The 26,913-nt window shown below is 41.1% G+C and overlaps 1 protein-coding gene across 10 annotated transcripts in view; it reads right to left on the bottom strand.

Moving 5' to 3' along the window:
* Positions 1-26,913, bottom strand: part of FUT8 (fucosyltransferase 8) — a 109,075-nt gene that overhangs the window by 48,228 nt on the left and 33,934 nt on the right. For all 10 annotated transcript variants that reach the window (XM_034417575.3, XM_034417573.3, XM_034417574.3 and 7 more), the window contains one exon: positions 18,718-19,129. In XM_034417575.3, the coding sequence (XP_034273466.2) occupies positions 18,718-18,920 (203 nt within the window). In that variant the 5' untranslated portion in view covers positions 18,921-19,129. The remainder of the gene's footprint in view (positions 1-18,717; positions 19,130-26,913) is intronic.

Here is a 26,913-nt window from a genome sequence, read left to right on the forward strand (position 1 = left end):
GAGAGAAACCCCGAAGAAAAAGACTTTACCATTTTTTCTGATAGACATCAATCTTTCTCAAGGATTGATTTTATATTAATTACAAATGATTTCTTTTCCAGAGAGAAGAAGATGAAGATTTGTCCAAGAGTTTTAACGGATCATAGTCCAGTCTGGATGGAATTAGAGTATGGAAGGGGATCTAAGAGGTCTTGGAGGTTAAATGAAAATCTGTTTAGATATGAGGAAAATGTAAAAGAATGTAAAAAATTTATGAAAGAATTTTTTATTATAAATATGCATAAGGGTACATCTATGAAAATGGTTTGGGATGCAAGCAAAGCATATGTGAGAGGCATTTTGATGTATTTGAATAATAAACATAGATGGAAACAGGAAAAAAAGGAAGCATTTAGAAGAGGAAATCAGAAAAAAAGAACAAGGTTTGATATTGAATCCAGCAGATAAGAAAATAAAAGAGGCAATTAATTTATTGCGAGGGCAATTTAATATGTTAATGGCAGATCAGGTCGCAACTAATTTGCAATATGCTAAACATAATATTTTTTGTAATGCTAATAAACCAGGGAGGTGGTTAGCATATTTGTTAAGGAAAAAACAAAAGTCACGGTGATTATGCTGGTGATAAAATTCAAGGTACAGATATAGATAGATATCTACAGAAAGAGAATATCCCTACAATTACAAAAGAGCAAAGGGAGGGTTTAAATCAACCAATAACCACTGAGGAGATTATGTTTGCAATTAAGCAGTTGAAAGTGGGTAAAGCTCCTGGGACAGATGGCTTGACAGCTGCTTATTATAAACATTTGCAGTTAGAAATGGTGGGACCTCTTAAAGAATTATTTACTAATATACAATCTGGAGGAGATGTACCCCCATCTTGGAGGACAGCTTATATTTCTTTGATTCCAAAGGAGGAGCAAGACCACACCCAGCCAAAAAATTATAGGCCCATATCACTCTTAAATACAGATTACAAGATTTTTGCTAAAATATTAGCAAATAGGTTAATGACAGGTTAATGCAACAAATGATTCATAATGATCAAACTGGTTTTATAAATGGTAGACAAATGAAGAGTAATGTAAGGCAAGTTGTTAACCTATTGGAGTATTTGGGGAAGAACAACCAAATCCCTGCGGTGCTGGTATTTCTTGATGCAGAGAAAGCATTTGATCTATTGAATTGTCAATTTTTATTGAAAATAATAGAAAAGATGCAGTTTGGGGAACATTTCATAAAATCTATTAAGGCAATATATCAGAAACAAACAGCGCAAATAATAATTAATGGTAGTTTAACGGGTACTTTTAATATAGAAAAAGGAACAAGACAAGGATGCCCTTTGTCTCCATTATTGTTTATTTTGACTTTGAAATTTTTGTTAAGTAAGATACGTGGGTCAGACAAAATAAGTGGAATTAAGATTAGGCAGTATGATTATAGATTATGAGCATTCGCAGACTACTTGGTTGTTACTTTGACCCATCCATTACAGTCGGTTGTAGGTCTAATGGATATAATTAATCAATATGGACAAGTATCTGGATTTAAAATAAATGCAGGGAAAACGAAGATAATAACTAAAAATATGACTATAAATCAAAAAGAAGAATTAGAAAGACTAACAGGATTTGAAATTGTAAAAAAAGTTAAGTATTTAGGGGTCTATATTATGACATCAAATGCGAAATTATTTAAGTATAATTATAATCCATTGTGGCAAAAAATACAGAGAGAGATGGAAAACTGGAAAAAATTACAATTATCCTTGTTAGGAAGAATAGCAGCAGTAAAAATGAATGTTTTGCCTAAGTTTTTGTTTCTTTTTCAAATGATACCAATACTTAAAAAAGATGAGAATTTGAAGATATGGCAGAAGGGTATTAATAATTTTGTTTGGGCAGGGAAGAGACCGAGAATAAAAAAAAATAATGCAAGATACACGTGAAAGAGGAGGTCTCAAAATGCCTAATTTAAGATTTTATTATGAGGCAACTGTTCTATCAATGAGCGATTGGATGAATTTAACAGAAGAAAGAATATTGAATATTGAGGGATATGATTTGGTTTATGGGTGGCATGCTTATTTATTATATGATAAGAAAGTGGACAAGAACTTTTAAAAGTCATATATTAAGGAATGCTCTATTGCGTGTCTGGAAAAAGTACAAGTATAAACTAAACGAGAAGTTATCATTGTGGACAATACCCAGACATGAGATAGAGAATATAAGTGTAGAGCAAAGGCAGGATGTGATTACATATAAAGAGCTTCTTAACAAGGAAAGAAAATTATTGTAATGATTGTTAAAAAAAATTAAATAAAAAAAAAAAGTACAAATAGAATCCCAAAGTAATAAAACTTCACCTGGATTAAGGAAAAGGTTTATCTCTTCACATCCTTACATGATGTAATTTTCAGATTCTTTTTCTTGCCAATGAATACAGGCTTTTACAACTAATTTCACAATGAGTTGCAGATGATCATTCTCTTGGCAATTGACCAGGGGTGGGTTTCAAAACCCATTTGCTACCAGTTTGCTTGTGGGCACGTGCACACTTGTGGGCACGTGCGCGTTTGGGCGCACGCAGAAGCTTCTGCACATGCACTGAAGCGTCCAGGTGGGGGGGAGAGCCTCCCGCCACCACTACCGGTTCGCCCGAACTGGGGAGAACTGATAGCAATCCACCACTGTGATTGACAGTTGAAAAGGAAGTCGTATTAACAGAATGGACGCTGTCCTACCTGAACATCTCTTTTATGCTCGCTGCGACGACAATCCTACTCATGGGTTCTCCTCTTCTGATTGGTTCCACTGAGTGCTCATTATTTTTTCTCTGCAGTCCTAGTCCCGCCCACTCTGCCTCAGACTGTCAGTCTTTTTCACAAAGTATCTCGAATAGGCGAAGACCAAACAAGTTGAAGAACAACACCTCCAAACTCCAACAAGACTGCAGAGGGAAGAAAGGAAAAAACCCCGACCATGGCAGGGGATGGCTGACCGACGGGCGAGCCGGATTGTCGTCGCAGCGAGCATAAAAGGGATGTTTAGGTAGGACAACGTCCATTTTCCTGACTCGCTGCTCTGACAATCCTACTCATGGGACATGCCCAAGCTTACGACTCCTAGGAGGGAAACGGAGCCATCCCCTGATCATGTGGGGAAATTACAGGTTGCAAAACAGGTCTGCCGAAAGAAGCATCGGCAGAAGCAAAAACATCCAAACGATAATGTCGAACAAAGGAGGAAAGGGAGGACTAAGTTGCTGCCCGACAGATGTTGTCTATAGAGGCCTGAGTAGCCCAGGCCGCCGAAGTGGCAGCGCTCCATGTTGAATGTGGTAAGATCCCACCCGGGATGGTAGCCCCCTGCACCTCATAAGGTTTGGAAATACAGGCTTTAAGCCAGCGCCCTACAGTAGCAGAGGAGACCTTCTGTCCCATTGAGGACGGTAAGAAGGACACCAGCAAGGCTTCCATTTTCCGAAACGGCATGGCCTTGTATTGAAAATGGCGCTCGTCGTAAGCGAACCATAGAAAGCGCCTGTGAAGCGGGTGTATCGGCACGTGAAGGTAGGCTTCCTTGATGTCGATGGATTGCATGAGATCCCTGTGCCGGATGCAACCAAGAATGGAACAGAGTGAATGCATCTTGAAATGGCGATACAAGATGTGAAGATTTAGCTGTTTCAGGTTAAGGACTCCCCTCCAGCCCCCCGAGCCCTTGGGGACCAGAAACAAATTTGAATAGAATCCGGTTCGAATCTGATCGTGCGGAACCGGCTCAATGGTTTCTATGTCCAACAAGTGTTGGATTTCGAGATCCATGAGATTTCTCTTCTGAGGAGAGTCCGACAAGGGGCACTGAATGAAACCGTTTGGGGGGAGGGAAGTGAATTCCAGTGTAAGGCCGTTGGTGACAGTGCGGAGAATCCAGGTGTCCATGGACGAGTTGTCCCACTGGTGGTAAAACACCCGGAGCCTGCCGCCGATAGAAGGAGGGGACGGCGAGTCACTTGCCGCGGCGGAAGGAATGAAATCCAGTACCTTGGAAAGGTTGTTTGAAACTGGACTGACGCCTGCCTCGTTCACGGAAGGTAGAACGGTTGGACGACGAGTATTGTCCCTGGCCAGAAGATCGCTGGAAGAAGGACCCATTGGGTCCTGGGTCCGCCCGAAAGGGCGGCCAGGTGTAAGGTGAGTATCTGCAATCCGGTCGCCTATATGATGTGGAAAGCACCTTTCTTTTACCCTGTCCTTCCACCAATACCGGGTCCAAAGCCGCCCCAAAGAGGGACGACCCTTTATAAGGAGCCGCGGTAAGCCTCCATTTTGACTTCATGTTGGCCCGCCAATGACAAAGCCACAAGAGACGATGGGAAACAACAGTGGAGGCAAGTGCCCTGGATGCAAACTTAGCAGCATCCAACAAGGCATCGGCAGAGTATTCAGCTGCTGCTATCAGCTTAGTCACATCCTGATGGATTCGGGCCTCTTCTGGAGGCAATCTGTCCCGAAGCTGGCAAAGCCAGATTAGTGATGCCCTGTTAAAAAACGAGGCAGAAGTCGCCGCGCGGATGGCCCAGGCAGCCACCTGATGCGTTTTTCTAAAGGACAGCTTTGCACGTTTATCTTCCATCTTAAGATCGTCTCCTACATCATCGGCGAGAACAGAAGAAGAAATGAGACCTGAGACAGGCTCATCTACAGAAGGCAACTGCAACAAAGTGTCTAATTCTGGAGCAACACAATACATTCTTTTGTCATGTCCGGTTGGTCCAGAAAGAGACCCAGGGCGGTCCCATGGTCGTTGAATCACCTGAGAAAACAAATCCGGACAAGGTACAAAGTCAATCTCAGGCTGAGGTAACTTGACTAATGACTCATTAGGGTTGGACTGATCCTGTGATGATGAAGCCGGATCAAGAACTTTGCCCATGTTGGTAGCCACCTTCGCCTTGTGTAAGAGTAATTTAAATAGGGCAGGTCGGAAAAGCCCTGGAAATGCCAGTTTTTCTGACACAGTCTCATCATCGTCGTAAAGTTCAAAGTCCTCGAGAAAATCCTCCTCTTGAACTGAATCCTCCAAGCGGTAGTACGACTGACTTGAAGAGGATGACTGAACCCTGGGTGCAACAGGGGGTGCACTAGATGTATCCACTGTAGCGTTCACGAGGGCCTATTGTTGCAGCCCTGCCTGGAAAATATTGGCCAAGGCCTGAGACAGAATTGATTGAAGGTCTAGGGCCTGAGCTGAATTAAGCTCCCCCCCATCTCATAAGCCCCCCGCAGCAGGAGGGAGAATGGTCTCCGGAGCCACATTTGGGGCCTGGGGAGGTAGAGAAGAAGGAGTCATGGTATCCCCTTGCATACCTCCTAGATCGTGGCCCTGAGGGACAAGGATTATATCGCCCTGTGGCCAAGCCACTATATTAGGCATCTGAGGGTTCGACACAGGAGGTGCTGACGGCTGGGCCGCATTGTCCTCAACCAGTAATGCAGGAAGAGACTCATTCTGCCTAGCAGCCTTAGCCTTACTAAACTGCCTTTCTAAGGCGTTATGGCGTCTCATGGCATCCTTATCCATGGCCCCCTCATAATGTGAGGATTTGGAACCTGCTTTTTCTATGCCCCTGGTCTTAGCCTTTCTCTTCCCAACGGGTTTGGGCGATGGGGCTCTGGGTGGAGAAACATCCTGCTCAATGTCAGAGGACAGAGCAGAGTCCGCCATTACTCTGTTTTTATTTATTATTAGGGGGTTTTTTTGGTTTTTTTTCAACCAGTCAGGAAGGTAGCAGAGAAATAGTAAAAATTGCAAATAAACTTCCCTTTAGTCCAGCAGGCATCCAGGCAATAGAAGTCAGGGAGACAGATGGATGCAGGAACTCCTTCTGCAATGCCATGCTTCGCTGCCCACTTGGGTAAGGATCAAGCCGAGCTGTCCAGTCAAAAACTCCTTTCAAAATGGCGACCAGAAGGAATTGGAGCCAGAAAATGGAGGGCGCAACGACAACCGCTTCAGCGGAGTCGCAAGCGCCGCTTCAAAGCTGGAAAGCCAAACAGGAGTTCGATCAGCAAGCCAAAAGGGAGCAAATGAGTAGAAAAAATGCTCACCCCCAGCCGGTAACAAGGGCTGTCAAATTCAAATCGGCGTGAACCCTCAACTGCCGCGAAGCTGTCTCCCAACGTCAGGGTATGCCTCTGACGGGCAGGGACCCTGGAGCCGCTAAATGCAAGGAGAAGCTGCGTGGGTGAGGGCGGTTATACCGGCACACCGGGAAACCAGCTCCTCCACCCGCAGCACAACAAAAAGCAATAAAAGAAATCGCGCCTCTCAGCTGGGCGAAAATGACAATTGCGCCTCTCAGCTGGCCTTCGGAGATAAAATGGCGGATCGGTGGCTCAGGGCCGCCGCCCAAACCCGCCGCCCGTTAAGCGTAAGAACTCCCCCATTGTGCAGCTCTCCGTTAATAAAATTAACACAATTAACAAATTAACCAGACAGCAGTAAAATTTAGCAGAAAAAAATAGTAAAATCCTAATAATAGTTAGCCAAGCACTCAGGTCTGATCCAATCCACTGAGTGAAAAAGACTGACAGTCTGAGGCAGAGTGGGCGGGACTAGGACTGCAGAGAAAAAATAATGAGCACTCAGTGGAACCAATCAGAAGAGAAGAACCCATGAGTAGGATTGTCGGAGCAGCGAGTCAGGAAAATACGATTGAGTAGATAAGGAAAACAACAGCATCATCTATTTTAATGGGCATGGTCCTTCTCATCCATTTAAAATGAAGGAATCAAATTTAATAACCTCCAATCCCTTGCACCTTTGGAATAGCCAGGTTGGAATGAAGCAGGCCCATTTTATCAAATGAGAACACTATGAAAACAACCACAATGGGATGCAAACAGGTAAGATCTATGATATATTCCTTTAGTTCATTCTAAGCATCTTTAGTTTGGCATAGGAAGTTTAGCAATTTATCACCATCTACTTTCATATTCAGGTTCATAGTCAGCTGAGGCAAGCTGGCAGAATAGAGCAAGTATAGCACAGGTTGTTCAAAAATACCATGAGAAACTTTTTTGGGGGGTTTAGTATAGCCCAATATAAAAACAAGAAGTTCTAGGGTCGCACCGCCCCCCGCCCCATTTAATAATAAATTCAGGAAGGAATATGCAATTAATCTTTAATGATCATACCCTCTAAGTTGAGATCTGCCTCCATCCTCCTATCCTTCTGTAAGAGCCTGAAGACCTGTCGACCTGGGGACCCAATGGAGGAGTACCACAATAGAGGTGCCTACTATACTGATAAAAAAAAAAACCCCACTCCTCCCTTTGCTACCTGCTTCCCTACCCATCCAACTTTATTCTCATATCATTGTATTCTCATTGTTTTCTTTTTCATTGTTTACTCCATTCTTCCATGACTTTGCTACTGTTGTATTTCTTTTCATTTTTCTATTTTTATTGTTGTAAGCCAACTAGAGTAGTGCCACAGCAAAATGGGTGGGCAAATAAATTTAACAATTTAATAAATAAATAAATAAATAAATAATCACATTTTCTGCATTTTTGACACAATTTTCTAAACAAAAATATGTGCATTATTATTTTTATAAGGGAAAATCTGCACAAATCAATATTCAATAGAAAACTATTTAAAAGTATGTCTATTAGGTCAGCGGCCCACAACCTTTTGGGTACCATGGACCAGTTCAGTGGAGACAGGTTTTTCCATGGACCAGAAGGGGTGTGGTTTTGCATGCTGCCTGCAGCCCGCAGATGGAGCTTTGCAGGTTTGTACAGCCCGGTTGTTGGCATGCCACAGAGCAGGGGTTAGGGACCCCTAATTTAGGTAAGCATGCACACAAATACTTGCATTCTAGAAGAATTACTTATTGACAGTGCACATCTTTTTTAATCAATTACCAAAAAAATTATTGAACTAAAACTTTATGCCACATATAATGGCAGATTACAACATACTAAAATTACAATAAAAGCAAACAAAGAATAATAAAAGCTTAAAACACAATACTTACTAATAACATAATTATGGTAAATTATACATATTTTCTTCCATTCAATTATGTCCAATTCTCAAGGACCACATGGACAAGTCCCTGTAGTTTTCTTGGCAAGATTTCAGAAGTGGTTCACCACTGCTTTCTTTCCAGTATTCAATGAATGTGACTAGCTCAAGGTCACACAACTGACTTCATACCAGGGTGGATTTGATTTAAATCGAGTTGATTTAAATAGTAAATAGTAAAAAGGCTTGATTTAAATCAACTCGATTTAAATCATAATTTTTAAAGAGCAACTGTCTCTGTAACTGCAGCAGCTCGTCCTCTGACCCGTTGTTGACTCACCGACAGTCCCATTCACTTTAATGGGACTGCTGGTGATGCGGCAATGACACAACAAGGTGAGGGACATGGCAGGCAGCAGGTGAGTGGATGCTGGATGCTAACAGGTGCTGCCATGATTGATCTGAAATGACAGGTGCTCTTTAATATTATATTTATAAGCTGCTTAGAAGGTTTCACTTTCATTTTTACTGCTTGCCCTTCCTCCTCACACTTAGAACCTGGTGGTACAGATGCATTTCTCTTCAAACAATCATATAGTTTGTAGTATACATAGATTTGCAAAACAATGGGATAAAGGAATATTCCTGAACTTTGGTTTATGATTTAACTCATGGTTACTGTGAAATTGTGTGAATGCATCAATGCAGTTCATGTTATCTCAGCTTGCAGAGCTTGGATTCATTGAATGAGTTTACCAAAAATGTAAATATTGCATAATATACAGCCTCAAGCTACATTAACTAAACTTCATTTCATGCTGAATAAATTAAATTTTTTAATGTATCTTAAATAGAAAACTATCTTTAGATAAGATTTTTACTCCAAAGGCATTTTATTAAAATAAATTTGATAAAAATAAAAAAATCCAATGTAAATAAAAAAAATCTGATTTAAATAAAAAAAATCCATTTTAAAGAATCATCGATTTTTATCCATCCTGCTTCATACCAAGGTGGGACTAGAAACAATCTTCCAGCTTCTAGCCTGATGCCTTAACCACTACATCAAACTGGCTCTCAGATATATAGAGAAAATTACATTCCAAGTAATACACCCATAGCAAATAGAACTCCGAGGCAGGTAGACCAGCTTCAGGGTTGACACAAGGTACCAAGGGGCCTCAGAGACAGTCGAATACACAGTGGCAGGATTTAAAATGCAGGCAGGAATACCATGAATGTTTATTTATTAATGCATTTATTTTATTAATCAAATTTATATATTGCCCATCTCTCTATCTAAGTAACTGGATGCTTTACAAGAAAAACTGAATAAAAAACTAAAATAAATAAAGTTAAAAAGATGGAGAAAGCATCCTCAAGCCACCAGCCACCCCAGGGTTGCATGCACTCTTGGGTTCCTATGCTAGTTGAAAGCAGATTTGGGTGAACCAGTTATTACGATTCTGCGCAGTTCGGCAAACTGGCAAATCCCACCACTGGCTGCCCCCTCCCCACGCTCCATCCCACCCCGTCCTATCTCACCTCGCCTGCCTTGGCTGGTGGCTAGAGTCATGCCCGTGCCCAGTTACTTTCTCGCTCGCTCACACAGACCACAATGCCCAGCTGATCTCCGTGCCTCGCCCGCTTGCCTGCCTTCACCGCAGCCTATCACGCCGGTACGTGGCCCAGCTGATCTCCACGCCTCACCAGCTTTGCTCACCGCGAAGATAAGGTGCTCAGCCAAAGGGCCGCTTCGGAGTAGACACGGCAAGGCTTGGCCACCTTTTGGGCCTGGCTCTCACCATTCTTCCGCCTGCGTGCTGCCTGCTCGCCTTCGCCTCAGGTAGGGGCCCAGGGATGCGCCAGTCCCTGGCTCTGGCCTTCCCTGGGGCCTCTGCCCCGCCCACTCACCCTTCGCCTTGGGTCAGGGGATGCGCCAGTCCCTGGCTCTGGCCTTCCCACCCAGATGCCACCCGCATGCCCCCCTCCGACCTCAAACTACGGCTCCCAGGCTGAAGCAATTTATCCTGGCTGATTCTCTTTGCCACAGTGCTTTCCGGATGGGACTTAAGGAAAGTGGCGGCTCACGGCTGCTAAATTTCACTGTGCTGAGCAAGATGCTCTCCCAGCAAGAGCAGCAGCAGAGAGAAACAGCTGTCAACCCTGAGAGCACATGGAGCATCTCCCTGAGCACCCAAAGCATGCCCAGCACCAACATTGGCTGCAAGAAGTGGCCACAAGATCAAGCAACATCTTGATGGGTGGGAGGCCTGAGAGAAAATTCCTCTCCCGAGGGCCACCTGGAGCACCGTCACCACCATTCCAGAGCTCGCCCTCAGGATAGATCAGTAAGTTCTTGGTTTGCTCCCCGGGAAGGGCTCCGTCATGGAGGGCTGTGTGCCCAGACCAGGAACTTTCTCTCGGGCCTCCCGCCCCACAGGTGTGTGGCGGGGAAGGTTGCCTGCAGTTCTTGCAGCCAAAGCCGGGATGTCTACAAACTTGTGAATGTATGTATGAATGAATGAATGTATCTTCTTCCTTGAGCAGAAAGTTGAACTATAAGACCTCTAAGGTACCTTCTAGCCTGTGATTCTAAAGTCTCCAAAACAAGGGAATTTGCTTAAATTGTGTGTGTGTGGGGGAGTGGCTTCTTGATATTTGGAGAAATATCAAGAGAAATGCTAAAAGGGCAATCAATTTGGGATTAAATTCCAAATGAAATTGGGGTTTCAGGGTAAGGAGACATGAAGAACTTTGAACTGCAGGTTTCTAAAAATCTTATTAAAATGAATGTCTAGAAGCAGCTCTTTAACTCATTAGTCCAGAGAAAGCAAAAGAGAAATTTTTTAGGCAAAGAAGCGATGTCGAGTTGGCCACACCCACCCGTCACATGACCACCCAGACACACCCACCCACCCAGTCATTAAGGCAGAGAACTGGTTGTTAAAAAATTTGAAGCCCACCATTGGTTGAAAGAACCAAGTCTCAACACTCTTCTGGAAAACCAGCAGAATAGGGGTCAACCTCACTGCAAGATGTTCCATAGGGTGGGAGCAGAAGCTATATAATATAAATCCAAGTAGCATGAATCACAATCATTGCTCAAGGCTACTCCTGAAAATGTTCTGAAAGGCCATCAGCCAGGGTAATTTGTAGTCTATTCCATAATGAGGGTGCCATGATGGAAAAGCAAAACCTTCTTGTTTTATCCTTTCTCACCTCACATAAGTGAAACGACTCAAGCAACTTCTCTTGGGTGTATTAGGTTGAATCCAAATGTTCTGTAAGAACTTACATGCCAAGCCTTATAGAGCTGTCTACTCAAAACTAGCAGTTTGACTTACACCTGGAAACATTAGCAATCATTCTAGGAATGGGATATAATATAGATATAATGCTCATAGTGGTTGATGCCAATTAACAAGTGAGTTCTTGAACTTTTTATTGATTTGATCTGATCTGATTTGATTTGATTTGATTTATATGCTGCCCTTCTCCAAAGACTCAGGGCACCTTACAATGCGTTAAGCAATATCCTTCCTACTTTTGTATATTTATACAAAGTCAGCTTATTGCCCCCACAATCTGGGTCCTCATTTTACCTACCTTAGAAAGGATGGAAGGCTGAGTCAACCTTGAGCCTGGTGAGATTTGAACTTGCAGTAATTGCAGGCAGCTGATGTTAATAACAGTGCTTTAGTCTGTTGCGCTACCAGCGCTCACTTTTGACTCCAATACAATTTCCTATTGTCTTTAAAGGTAGTCCCCAACGCTATGGAGCATTGTTAAAGATGTGAATCATTGTAGTTAGGTCCTGCCATTCCAGGATGGGAGAATGGATGTGGGCAAAGGCCATCTTCCACCTGCTTATCTAGCAAATCCCCAAAATTCTAATCTTTTCCTTCAAGAGCAATACATCCTCTCCAGGTAACTCTGCAGCTACCAGAGAATTGCAAGGAACAAACTTTAATACATTTTGCTTGTGTTCACATTTAGCCTATTTTCTCCCATCCAGACTTCTAAGAGTTTCCAGTACCTGTACAGGACTCTAGTACCTGTACAGCATCTCTAGCTATGCCAAGACAGACAATATAAAATTGGGTATCCAAAATACTGTATGAATGACCCACCAGATATTAAATAATAGGAGGGAGAGAACTAACACCTGTAGCATTCCACAAAATTACAAAAATATTCACAAAAGTGAATTTGGAGATTTTTCTTATGAACCTTCCAGAAAGTTTAACACATGAACATAATTCACTCTTCAAAAAACCCAGCATCAGAAATACACAAAATTATTCAAACTGTACCAAGTTTACATACAAATATCTTCATTAAATGAATAACTCTTCACTGAAAAATACAGAAATATTCCAACTATCTTAAAGCATCAAAATTAGATGCTTTTTTACAAAAGAAAAGAAGCAGTTTTTCACAAATGATATTTGATAATGTCATGGAAAGGCACAGATAGATAAGATAGATTTATTTAATGTATTATGTAGATTAGATATTTATAAGTGTAACTGCCTAGATTTCTAACTGTAAATTCTACCTCATTGTAAGGCTTAAATTTACTAATTATCATAAAGAAATCTATCCAACTACCAGTACTAAATGCTACTGTTTAGAAATATCTCTGCATATCTAAAGTTCAAGTTTTATCTCAATCATAAATCCACTTTTTACTTACTAGATACATATTATGTCTCAAGCTGAATAAACAAAAACAGTAAGAAAAAAATCAGGAAGATAAAAATCTATATACGGAAATAGAAACCAGTTTGATGGCTAAGGCACCAGTTTAGAAAACAGGAGAATATGAGCTATTTATTTGATACCTCTATTTTTTGTAACAAAACAATATTTAATCTTAAAAAAGAAATTTTTGAAAAGATTAAAAATACAAACTAAGAAGGAAAAGAAAAAAATCAATGCAAAGTATTTGCTCTATGGACTATGGAGTAAAGAATGGTAGATGCCATTTACTTATGTCAGTTTCAACTTATTTCATTACAAGTAGGTATTCTTTGGGAAAAAATAGAAAGGACGTTGACTTACCTGAACGTCCATTTTATCCTCGCTGCGACGATATTCCACCGATTGGGTAAAGATCCACTGTCATTGGACTGACTGAGTGCCATTCAAACTTCCTCTACACCCTGGTCACGCCCCTTTCTTCTGCGCATGTCCAGTCTTTTCACGAAGTCGACTCTCTTAATGTTCACTTCCAGCCTATGGACTTCGTACCGTATATCATCAATTATCGCATAATACACTCCATTCTTTGCTGTAGAGGAAGAAAAACAGAAAACCCCAACCCAGGCCAGGTGATGGACGTACACTGGGAGGGCTGGAATATCGTTGCAGCGAGGATAAAATGGACGTTCAGGTAAGTCAACGTTCTTTTTCCTCCCTCGCTGCTCCGATATTCCACCGATTGGGACATATCCAAGCCTGACTTCGGTTGGAAATTACAGCTTGTAAAACTCTTCTACCGAATGATGCATCCGCAGCCGCAAATGAATCCACTTGGTAATGTCTGATAAAAGAAGAAATAGACGACCATGTGGCCGCTCTACAGATATCATCAATGAGCCTTGGTAGTACAGGGGTTTAAGGCACCCTGTTATTAAGCTTATTAAGACCAGCTGCCTGCAATTACTGCAGGGTTCGAATCTCGCCAAGGCTCAAGGTTGACTCAGCCTTCCATCCTTTCTAAGGTAGGTGAAATGAGGACCCAGTTTGTGGGGGCAATAAGCTGACTTTGTATAAATATATACAAAAGGATGAAGGCTATTGCTGAGCACATTGTAAGCCGCCCTGAGTCTTCGGAGAAGGGCGGCATATAAATCAAATTTAAAAAAAAAAAATGATGCCTGAGTGACCCAAGCAGCTGATGTAGCCGCACTGCGTGTAGAATGTGGAACTATGCCTTCAGGAGCTTGTGAACCCTGCAATTTGTAAGCAGCAGCAATGCATGCTTTAATCCATCTACCCACTGTTGTAGACGATACTTTCTGTCCCATAGTAGATGGTAAAAAGGATACCAGCAAAGCCTCAGACTTATGGAAAGATGCCGTTCTCCTAATGTAACATTTTAATATCCTTCTAACATCTAATGTATGCCACCTTTTTTCTAATGGATGTCTAGGATTTGGGCAGAAATTAGGTAGGACAATGTCTTGAGATCTGTGAAATAATGAATTAATTTTTGGAATAAATACCGGATCCAGCCTCATAACCACTCTGTCCGGAAAGAAAATACACAGATCTTGACGAATAGATAATGCCGCCAATTCAGATACTCGTCTAGCCGACGTAACCGCTAATAGAAATGCTAGTTTCACTGTAAGATGTCTTAACGTTATTTCCTTGATAGGTTCATAAGGTTCTAGTGTCAATGACTGTAATACTAAATTGAGATCCCAAGTTGGGTATCTATGTACTGTTGGTGGTCTTAAATTTACAGCACCATGTAAAAATGATCTAATTCTAGGATCTTGAGACAATGAATGCCCCCTGTCAGTATGAAGCACTGTAGCTAAGGCAGCCACCTGACGTCTGAGAGTAGCTGGTGCAAGTCCTTTTTTGAATCCAGATTGTAAAAACTTAAGAACGTCTTGTACTGATGCTGTGGTAGGATCTGTATGTCAACTGCCCACTTAGCGAACCTCTTCCAGAATGCATTATAAATGCAGACTGTTGCTGGTCTTCTGGCCGCTTGAATGGTGTCTATTACATCATGTGGTAACTGATCTTTCAAGAGACGAATCCGTTCAAGCGCTAGACGGTCAACTGGAGCCAGTCTGGATTTGGATGATAGATTGCTCCCTGACTCAGATCCCGTCTGCCCACTGGTAACTTCCATGGTTGATCGATCGAACGATCTTTCAGATCTGCAAACCACTCTCGGCGAGGCCAGTACGGTGCCACTAGAATGAGCTCCGCTTTCTCCATCATCATTTTCCTTATGACAAGTGGAATGATGGGAATGGGGGGAAATGCATATAAAAGTCCCCGAGGCCAAGGACTTCGCAGAGCATCTAGAGCCTCCGCTCCTGGAGTCGGGAATCTGGAGAAAAATCTCGGAAGTTGTGTATTCTTTTCCGTGGCGAACAGATCCACCCTCGGCTTTCCGAACCTGTTTACAATCTGCAGGAATAGATTTGGATTCAATCTCCATTCTGACTGATCTATGATCCCCCTGCTTAACCAGTCTGCTTGTTGATTTAAGGAACCCGAAATGTGTTCCGCCTTTATCGACAGTATATATATCTCTCTGCCCATGCCATCAGTTTTTCTGTCTCGTTCATGAGCGATTTTGATCGCGTACCTCCCTGTCTGTTCAGATGAGCCTTTGTGGCCATATTGTCTGTTAGAACTAATACATGTTTCTGCGCTACTTCCTGATGGAAATGTCTTAGCGCTAATCTGACTGCTCTTAATTCTAGAAAATTTATGTTGTACTGTTTCTCTACGGGAGACCATGTTCCCTGTGCTAGTTGAGACCCGAGATGGGCTCCCCATCCCATCAGGCTGGCATCTGTGGTCAGCTTGATCCTTGGTGGCTCTATAAATAGCGTCCCCGCTCTCAGGGCTGGTGATATCCACCATTTTAGTGATAGTTTCACTGTCGGAGTCAGCTTGATCTTGAACTGGGAATCCGCCGTGCCCTGTTTTTGGTAGGGCAACAGAAGCCACTGTAATTGACGAGAGTGGCGTCGAACCCAAGGCACAATGTTTATGCATGAGATTAGTTTGCCCAATAGTTGAGACAACAGAATCAAAGGCACAGTTCTCAGAGACAACACTTGAGATATCAATTTCCGAATGCTGGATTGGCGCTCTGGGGAAAGATACCACTATTCCCTGCCTGGAATCTATTACTGCCCCTAGATGTAATATTCGGGTTGTTGGCTCCAGCTGACTTTTGTCCCAATTGATAGTCAAGCCATGATTCTGCAATGTTTGAAGAACTCTCTGTCTGTCCAGTTCTGCTTGATGTACCGATGACGACAGGATCAAAATATTGTCCAGATAACAGACAATTCTTACTGATTTCTCCCTTAGTGTTGCCGCTACTGCTGCCATTAACTTCGTGAATATCCTTGGAGCCGACGAGAGGCCAAAAGGCATAGATCGGTATTGAAAATGGCGATCTGCATACGCAAATCTGAGAAATTGCCTGTGCGTTGGATAAATTGGTACATGTAGATATGCCTCCCTCAGGTCGATGGATTGCATAAGATCGTTGGATAGGATACATCCTAGCAGTGACCTGAGGGAGTGCATCTTGAAACGGCGATACCTCACATAGAGATTTAATCGCTTTAGATTGAGGATGCCCCTCCATCCTCCCGAACTTTTGGGCACAAGAAAAAGAATTGAATAAAAACCTTTGTTTATTTGATGTTGAGGTACTGGTTCTATTGCTTTTATCTGAAGTAAGTGTTGAATTTCCAACTCCATTAGTTGTCTTTTTAAGGGAATTTTTGAAAAGGGACATTGAAGGAAAAACATTGGAGGTGGTGACGTGAATTCCAGTTGTAATCTGTCCGTCAGTGTACGAAGAATCCAATTGTCTGTTGTTGAAAGTTTCCACTCGTTGCAAAACAATTGGATTTTCCCTCCAACAGGTACAGGGGTCGACGAGTCATTTTCCTCTGCGGAACGAGCGAGAACCCGTTCCCCTAAAAGGACGTTTGAAACCAGCCTGACGTCTTCCCCTGTCTCGAAACAATGCTCTATCCGAAAAGGAAGAATACTGTTGAGCAGAAAATCTTTGAAAATTGGAACCACTAGGTCCCTGCTCTGGCTGAAAGGACTGTCTTGGATATGGTGAAAAACGTCTATCATTACGTCTATATGAAGATGGTAGTACTTTCTTTTTATCTCGACCTTCCACTAAAATCGATTCTAATGATGCCCCAATAAAGACTGTCCTTGATATGGTGCCGCAGTAAGGCGCCATTTTGACTTCATATCAGCTCTCCACTGGCGTAGCCAGAGAAGACGCCTTGATGATACTGCTGAGGCCAACGCTCTTGATACAAATTTGGCTGCGTCCAGAGATGCATCGGCTGAATATTCTGCCGCAGCTATTAACTTAGTCACATTTTGCATAAGTTTGACATCTTGGGAAGGTACCCCTTCTCTTAATTGACGGAGCCAAGTTAATGAGGCTCTGTTGAAAAATGAGGCGGATGTTGCCGCCCTGATTGCCCAAGCGGCAGCCTGATGAGTTTTTTTGAAAATCATCTCTGCCCTTTTGTCTTCTAATTTTAGACCATCTCCAGCATCACTGACCAACACTGATGGTGAAGTGAGGCTGGCCACGGGCTCATCTACCGCAGGTAACTGTAGAAGAGCATCCAATTCAGGGGAGCTACAATAAAGCTTTCTATCAAATGTATTGGGTCCAGAAATTGAACCAGGTCGATTCCAAGGTTTCTTAATGACTTGAGAAAACAAATCTGGCAAAGGCACATAGTCAAAGGAACCAAAAATTTTATACTTTCCTTTGACAGCAGTATACAGGAGGTCAGACAATGCCAGACAGCGTCTGTAGATAACCCCTCGCAATAGCCGTTAACGGTCCACCAACAACTTAGCCGAAAAGCTGCCCTAGACCGCTCTAACCAATAGGCGGGTGGGCGCTAAACAGGCAGATCAAACACAAACGCGAGATCGGAACCTCAGCCGACTCAGCTTCAAATGCAGCCTCTCTCTTCTGCCAATCTTCGTTGCGAAGTGCCCTGCTGGTATATGGAGTTTGCTTACAATGCAGGGACTCCGAAGCCGCTTACAATGTAAAGAAAAGAAAGCGGAGAGTTGCGAGAGCGAGGGCGGTTTTACCGGCGCGCCGGATAACCCTCTGCTCGCTCGCGGCTCAAACGGCTGCTTTAGGACCGTTACAAGGTCCTCTTTCCTCGCGCTGTCAGAAAAACGCCCAAAGCGGCTGGCGCCCCAGCCAGGAAACGCCGAAGCTGCTCAGCGCTGATTTATTGTATCTCTTTGAATCCACAACTCTCCGAACAAAAAAACAGCTAAAAACTCTACCGTTTGAAACAAATTAACAAAATGTATCTAAGAACGAAAGGCACACCAGTCTAATCACCTGTGACTGAGTGAAAAGACTGGACATGCGCAGAAGAAAGGGGCGTGACCAGGATGTAGAGGAAGTTTGAATGGCACTCAGTCAGTCCAATGACAGTGGATCTTTATCCAATCGGTGGAATATCGGAGCAGCGAGGGAGGAAAATGGTGCCCTTCCACTTTTTAGTCATAACTGTAAGCAGAGCATAGCAGCACATTCCTAAAAACGATATCATGAAGTTGCTGTACCCTAAAATTAATATCTTTTAAAATTTTCAGTTAGCTCTAAGACCATTGTTAACTTTTGTGTAACAAATGGAATAACATTGTTACTCAAAATATAGTAAAAAAAAAAAAAATCAACATTAAACTATCCATAGCTTCTACTATTCAAAAAAAGCATCTATATCAGGAAAAAATATTACAAAATATATGCATAGCTCTAAATGCATAATTGCAGGATCCGTCAGAAAAATATTTAATAATGAAGTCAGCTTCGTTCTTATGTTTGTATATAGACAATAAAATTCCACTGTACTCATGTTCTGAGAAAGATTTAAAAACCTACCTGAGAGACTCTGCCATTCGTCTTAAATCTTCATTTTGCTGTTTCAATCGTTCAAGTTTTGCTAGTATTTTTGACAGTTCACGGCTAGAGTGGTCCGGATGCTCACTGTCTCGTACTAAGTGTCCACCTATGTAAAAGAGCAATGTTCCCCAAGCAAAAAGAATGAGCATAATCCATCGCCAGGAGCCAGTCCATGGCCGCATTTTCAAATGTTTTGTCCACTACAAAATAGTTTTTGTTCACAAAGTAAACATTGTAATTCCTCAGTCAATACAAGGATTTCAAGGCTTCAGTGCTATTCATCATCATCTTTTTCTTATCAAGGCATTTATCCTATAGCAGAATTTCAGAATAATTATCCAGGATGATGAACATTCCAAGTATTAAGGTCACAAATGTTTTGGCTTTATGCCTGCAAAAAAGAAACAAAATGTTAATATTTTAATGACAATTATATATTTAGATAGAGATCAAATTACTAGATAAGGAATTGCAAATCAGTTATTGACTTTATACCACTTCAGCATGTCAACAAAGTATAACATACTGTGATAATAACACGAACTAAAAAAGAATTCATACTTCACTAAGGAATATGCTTTATTCTTTAGTCAAATGTAAATAAGAAGAAACCTATCAATAAAGGACAATATTTACAGCTCAGGACTGAAATGTGGGGTCCTTGGTGTTCTCTGAGCTTGGTTGTTGTTATTTTAGGGTGGGTTTTTTTTATAGCACTGTTTGGGTAATGAAATGTCTGCAAGAAAACAACCAAGTTCAGAGAGCACTAGAATCTAACCTAATTCAGTAGGTTCAGAGTAATTCAGAGTAATTCAGCAGAGAAAATCAATTTATATGGTTGCTAAAAGTTGACAATGACTCTATGGCAGGGGTGAAATCCAGCAGGTTCTGACAGGTTCTGGAGAACCGGTAGCAGAAATTTTGAGCAGTTCAGAGAACCAGAAGCGGAAATTTTGAGTAGTTCGGAGAACCGGCAAATACTACCTCTGGCTGGCCCCAGAGTGGGGTGGGAATGGAGATTTTGCAATATCCTTCCCCCAGGAGTGGGGAGGGAATGGGGATTTTGCAGTATCCTTCCCCTGGAGTGGGGAGGGAATGGGGATTTTGCAGTATCCTTTCCCTGCCACGCCTAAGCCATGTCCACCAAGCCACACCATGCCCACCAAACCACGCCCACAGAGCTGTTAGTAAAAAAAATTGGATTTCACCACTGCTCTATGGCATGTAATCAATAATCATAACTATTAGTTTTCATAGAGCTACCGGTAGATATAAACAATTTCTCTTGAACAAAGGCAAACAGTTCTTATGAGCCATGGTAAAAAACAGATAGATATTCAAAAAGACTCCCTGGCCTATCACTATGCTATAATATATGATCAAAGAAATCTTACACTTCATTATAAATATGAGAATTCTGTTGAAAGTCTCAATAAATACAAATAAATTTAGTTGCAACATGTCCCTAATACAGTAATTATCTTCATAGCAAAGTCTGGGAGAATAGAAAACATTAATTTTGAGACAACAAAATATTTCACTGAATGCAAAAACATGTATTAAGTTATTAAAACTGTGCTTATTAAGTCATTATAAATAAGAAATAGTAACAATATATAATAAGCGTTATACTGATTTAACCTATCTAAAATACTGCTGAAAGCATGTTAGATTACATCTGGAAACTTATATTGACAACAATGTCATGAACCTATTGAGGATAATTTCAGTGTAGAATGATTAAGGAGACAGTTTGATACTTGGGAGATCCAGGTTCAAGTCCCTTTTGACCATATAAGGCCGTGATGGCGAACCTATGGCACTGTTCTGACTTAGGCTTCCCCAAAAAGCACGATGCAGAATCCTGGTCTTGCAAAACCCCTTTTTATTAAACAAAGAGTGAATTCCCCTCATTCACCTTCAGCAAAGTCTTTCAAGGGAGAATTTACAGTCACAGACCTTATCTGGCTTGGAGAGCTGCCAGGCCGATATCTTCGAAACTTGGCAAAGAGTCCCAGAGAATCACAAACCAATTAGGCGAACTAATTGTCTCCTGCAAACTCCACTCTCCTTTTGCTCCTCTTTTACTCCCTCTGGGAGGGGCCATTCATTGTCTACCTGTGGCCTTACTCCCAAGTTGACCCTTGTTCTTTAGTTGTTCCCTTCATCTGGCAATATTGAGCATGAGCACACTGGGAACAGGCTCCAGCTGTTCATCTGCCTCATTGATGTCTGACTCTGAAGGCAGCTGATAACTGGCCCCCTCTCTGCCTCCGATGCAGAGCCCTCATTAGAGCCTTCTCATCAGAGCCTTCTCATCAGAGTCTCCAGGACTGGCCCATGTTGCTCCCCAACCTCCTCATTGTCCGAATCTGCTGCCAGCTCCGCTGGCCGCTGATGGGCCACAACAGGCACTCATGCCATAGCTGGCATGTGGAGCCCTTTTTGTGGGCATGCAAGCTGTCACCCAGCTCAGGTCCACCACGCATGCGTGCGTGCCTCCTGCCGGCCAGCTGATTTTTGGGAGGCGTAGGGCGCGCATGTGGAAATTGCATGTGTATGCACGAGGGGTCGCACATGCATGCGTGGGGGCAGGGGGTCACACGCACATGCACAGAGGGGGAGGGGGAGCCTGGGGTGGGTGCAGTGCCCCCCATGGCCCATTTTTGGGCCCAGAAGGTTACAGGGAGGCCTACTAGGCCCAAAACCAGGGGGGGTCACACATGCATGTGTGGGGAGCGGGGGGGTCACACATGCATGCATGGGGTGGGGGAGGGGGGTTGCATGTGTATGCATGGGGTGGGCGATTGTGTGGGGGGGTCATGTGCACATGCGCAGGGGGGCAGTACACACATGCTTTCGGCACACAACGAGAAAAAGGTTCACCACCACTGATATAAGAATTGTACAGGGACTTCAGGCCAGCCTTCATTTCCCCAGTCCAGCTTTCTCACATAGTTATTGGCAGAAACAAAATGAACACTGCTCAACGAACCAGACAGGTCAAAAAAAGAAAAGTGGGAAAACTATATAACCATTATGGCAGTAATATTACATGATATAAATTAAGACAATGTTGGTGTACATATTTTTCTGATGATATGAGCTATTATATCACATACGCTTTGTGCAATTATAGCTTTGCTATTAACAGAGCATGCAGATTTGCATCTTATCTCAGGGACCTGAGCTTGGTTAATATTTACACCTGAGATCTTAAAAATAGCATTAGGCTAGACAGATGGTACACCTGATTCAATAAAAGAGCCTCAAATATTAAATTGTGCCATCAAATCTAGCAGAAAACTGCTAAAACAGGTGTCAACCCCTACTAGCATGAAACAGACCTCTCTATAATCTGTTATAGTATGGTATGTTATGGTATGTTATTATGGTATGTTATGGCCACATCACTTTAGAATTTTCTTAAAATATGATAATCAAAACAGAACATAATATTGAAAGCTGTGTTTGACCAATGCAGAATCAAGTTGCATTATTACTTTGGAAATACTTCTATTGAATTAGCGTAAACCTGTATGTGAATTTTTGGCAACCATATCACACTGCTGACTGGTATTCAATTTGCAATATACTATTATTCCAAGATCTTTTGCCGTCATGTACCCTCCCTATCCTATTTCTATGTATTCTTTCTTAAATGAAGAACTCTGAATGTGTCTGTTTCATTACATAAGGTACTGTTACTGTATGTTCAGACCTTTTTGCTAACTCATCAGGATCATTTTGCCTTTTATTCTATCTTCTCAGATATTAGCTATTCCAACCAGTTTTGTATCATCTCCAAACATGATAAACATTGCCTCTACATGTTCATCCCACTTACTAATAAAATATTTTAGTACAACATCCAGAACTGCACCTTGTGGTACTCAACTTGTATATTGCTGCAGATTAATAAAGAATCAATGAAGAGTACTCTTACAATTTTTCAAGCCAGTGTATATCCACTTGTCATGCCATTCAGGTGACATTTATTTGTTCTCTTCCAGCCATTGGGCAGTTTGCCAATTCTCTAAGAGTTCTCAAAAATAATATAAAATGGTTCAGCCAAGCTAGCATGAAGTTCTTCATGCATCCTCAATACAGTGCATATAGTCCTGAAGATGTAAATTTGTTTAAAGTAAATAGCTTTCCCCCCCAACATGCTTTTATCAGTCTGAAGCTTCAATCCTGACCCTGCTATTCTTCAGAATGCCACATTTATTTATTATTTATTTATTAATCAAATTTCTATACCGCCCTACTCCCGAAGGATTCAGGGCGGTGAACAGCCAAGATAAAATACAGATAATACAAATATCTCTTGTTGGTGAAAACAGACAAACTAGGATTCAGTTACATTACTTTTTCTTTGTTATCCATTATCTTTTTGCCAACATTATTGAGCCAGTACACCATTTCACTTCCTTTCTTTTGAATATACCTGAAGCTCTTTCTGTTGCCATCAATGAATTAGATTACCATATAGTAGAGGATCAGATGCTTCATTTTTAACATATACCAATACCTCAGGACAATCTTCATCCAAAACAACATACATGCACACTTTAAACCCAAGAATACACTAAGGCAGAAGCTTGTCCACCCCAAGGATAAAACACCCAGACACAAACTGAGCAACGTGGTATATGCAGTACAATGAGCCATATGCAAATCTGTACATTGGAGAAACAAAACAACAACTTCATAAACATATGGCACAACATAGGAGAACAAACCTATCAGGACAAGATTCAGCAATCCACCTGCATTTAAAAGACAAAGGCCACTCTTTTGAACACAGCCGGTGGGTGGGTGGGGCTTCGGCAACATTCGCTGTATAAAATGCACAGACATTTCCACCCACTTTTGGGGGGGGGGGTAGTGCATCTTATACATGAAAAATAAGGTAAATGCAAATTACCTTGCTACATTTGAAATAAGTATACTCACATTAGAACCGTTTACAGATAATTAAACAATATAGTACATAAATTATAATTTATAATTTTTAATAATTTTAATTAAATTTTTAATTAATTTTAACTAATTTTAAATTGACTTTGATGTTTATGTAATTTTTTTGTTCCTTCTTGTAAGCTGCCCTGAATCCTTCGGGAGAAGGGCGGCATATAAATTACATAAATAAATAAATTAAACTAAGGTGCATTATCCTTAGGATAATCATTACAAAATCTTTTAGAGCATAGTTGAAATATTGGAAAATTAACGAAGTAGATCTTATATTAATATCAGGTTATATATTAATTGGTATTCATTTAACAGTTTTCCTGCTTGTCCACTTGGGGGCACTGATATTATATGTTCAATATGTCTCTTGTTTATTCTAAGATATGATTCATCAATTTAAACTAATGTCACACAGTCACTTATACAAAGCAACATTCAAAGGATTCATTCTATTAACCAATATCAGCTTCTAACCAAGTCTTCCAAGGTACAGACTTATATTTTATAATGGCATTAACTTTCCCAAGTTAAAAAAAAAGACACTGAAACAACTAATCTATTACTTTTTCTTCTTGTTAAACACTGTTTTTAGCAAAGATGCCAGGTATGAAAGAAAAAAATTATCACATGATTTTATTTTCATAAAACAGGTTCAATAATAGCATACCCAGATCTGAAACCCAGCATGCAAAAGAAATAATCTCCAGAATATATCTAATTTTAATTTAAGAAACATAATCTTTTTCCAAGAATGAAAGGAAATGCCCCTTGAAATCTTTACCAGAATTCTTGTATAGATGTATATAAGCTTGCATAGCATTTTATTCATAAACCCAAATGGCCAGGCATCTGTTCACATGGTTTAGAGCCTAAAATTTCTTTATCTCCTTTTTATGTAGATTTTTTTTGGTTATAGCAGATTACTGTATGCTAAGGGCACACTGAATGTGAATGTAACTTTGATCTCTTATACTATAATTCTCAGCACATTGTAACCTTCCAATGTAACCATTTCTCCCTTTGCTATAAGTCATTCTTTGAAAACTGTGTCTTTCTCAAGGACATTTATAATCACTATGTTTATTAATCTCCTCTCTACAAGTAAGGCAGTGGGTCAAACTGTTAAACCAGATTCATAATGCAAGCATATATTTGCATTTCAAAGCAAATAGCTAGATATTTCCCTAGGATGTGGTGAAACTTTGAAATTACGTTATCTGTTTTCTTTATCAGTGGCAAAACAGTTCCTTTATCTTTAGCAAATGTCTCTCTACTTTGCTGTATATAAGAAGTGATAAATTTTAGCTGGCAGTCTTCACTCTAGGTGCAGACTTCAGGGACTCACTGTAGCTTATCAAATTTAATAAAAAAAATTGTTGGATCTACTCCAATTTTTGGTTTTCCTTGCAAGAGATTGCTTCCACACCTTTGAACAAACTGTTTTGGAAAAACAATCCAGAATGAAAATGTTTTGAATTTATTCTTTCCTATCAAGGTACCTAATCACATTTTTACACCCAAATGTTTTACTATGAGAAAATATGAGAAAATAAAAAATATCTTCAACATTGTTTGTGAAAAAAAGTCTTAATCACAGTTCCATGTGGAAGGTCAATTTCCCTCTTTAGGAGTTCAACACTTCTAAAATGGCAGTATTAAGCCTGGGAATCAGAAACATTGATAGCTGAGTGATGAAACACTCAGTGCAGTACATGGTACAATGGACATCCCTTCTTGAATACCTTTTGCTTAAAATCTTATTAATAAGGAGCTACTGAAGCCCACTTTTGTTTTTATGAAAATTGCTTTGCATCGGGGTGAAATGCTACCAGTTCAGCCAAGCCGGTAGTAAAAAATGTACAAAAGTTCTGACAATCAGCTGAGCGACACACAATTGTCAGAACTTTTTTTTTTTTTTTACTTTTTAAGCATTTTTTTTACTACCGGTTCAGGCGAATAGGTAGTAAAGCAAAGCTTTAAAAAAGTAATAAAAAAAAAAGTTCCGACAATCCCAGCTGTGCTGTGCAATTGTTGGAACTTTTTTTTTTACTTTTTTAAAGCATTTTTTTACTACATATTCACCCAAACTGGTAGTAAAAAATACTTTAAAAAGGTAAAAAAAAAGGTTTTGACAATCACAGCTGTGCCATGCGATTATCCAAACCTTTTTTTTTTTTTTTTACTTTTTTAAAGCATTTTTTTACTACCGGTTTGGGCAAATAGTTAGTAAAAAAATGCTTTAAAAATTTTTTTTAAAAAAAGTTCCGATGATTGCACAGCACAACTGTGATTGTCGGAACCTTTTTTATATTTTTTTAAAGCCCAAACTTACTACCGGTAAATAGTAGCTATTTACCAGTACTACCTATTTACCAGTAGTAAAAAATGCTTTAAAAAAGTTTTTAAAAAGGTTCCCAAGATCGCGCACCACAGCTGATTTCCCTCCCCCTTGCTATTCTACTTACCTTCCCAAGCCTCCTTTTGGTGTGTAATGTGTATGCGCATGCAGTGTACGATTGGTGTGAACTGCGCATGCATGCACTGGGCATAAATGCATGTCCAGCGAACCAGTAACAAACTGGTTCAGATTTCACCACTGCTTTGCACGTTCTACATTAATATCAACAATTTTCATCAATACCTATGATAATTTACATTAAAGAATCTTGATTTATCAAATCAAATTGGAGCATAGACTTATGAACGTCAGAGATTAATTCCTTTATATATATATTAACCCATCCAATAATCCAAAACAAAAACTGATCTTCTGTTAACTTGATTTACAAACTCGTTTCTTTTTTAAAGTATAATATGCTAATCTGCCCAATTCAGCAATAAATAATTGATATAAATCCTCCCCGGACCCTGGCTTGCCGATGCACAAGAAACACGCTCGAGCCTGACTCGGAGTATCTTGGTTTAATTGGCAACAACAGCTCTCGGTGGACACCGGATTGCAAACCATACAAAGACGCGGCTGCTGGGAGCTTGTAATAATGTCCATATATAGAGCGAGCGCCAAGTGCTCCCAGCTGGGGCGATTCAAAGTTCCCGCAGCTGTCATTCCGGCCGCGCAGAGATGACGTCATCCATCCCGGGTGTCGCCGGAGTCGTGTTGTTTGCAGATAGCTCTCTATGCCCACGCGTCCCCATCAAAACCCCGTGCACAGGAACGCCTAGCCGGTACGCTAACCCCTC

The sequence above is a fragment of the Pantherophis guttatus genome, chromosome 1 (assembly GCF_059756535.1).
Source record: "Pantherophis guttatus breed Tessera chromosome 1, ASM5975653v1, whole genome shotgun sequence".
In the NCBI taxonomy this organism is placed as follows: Eukaryota; Metazoa; Chordata; class Lepidosauria; order Squamata; family Colubridae; genus Pantherophis; species Pantherophis guttatus.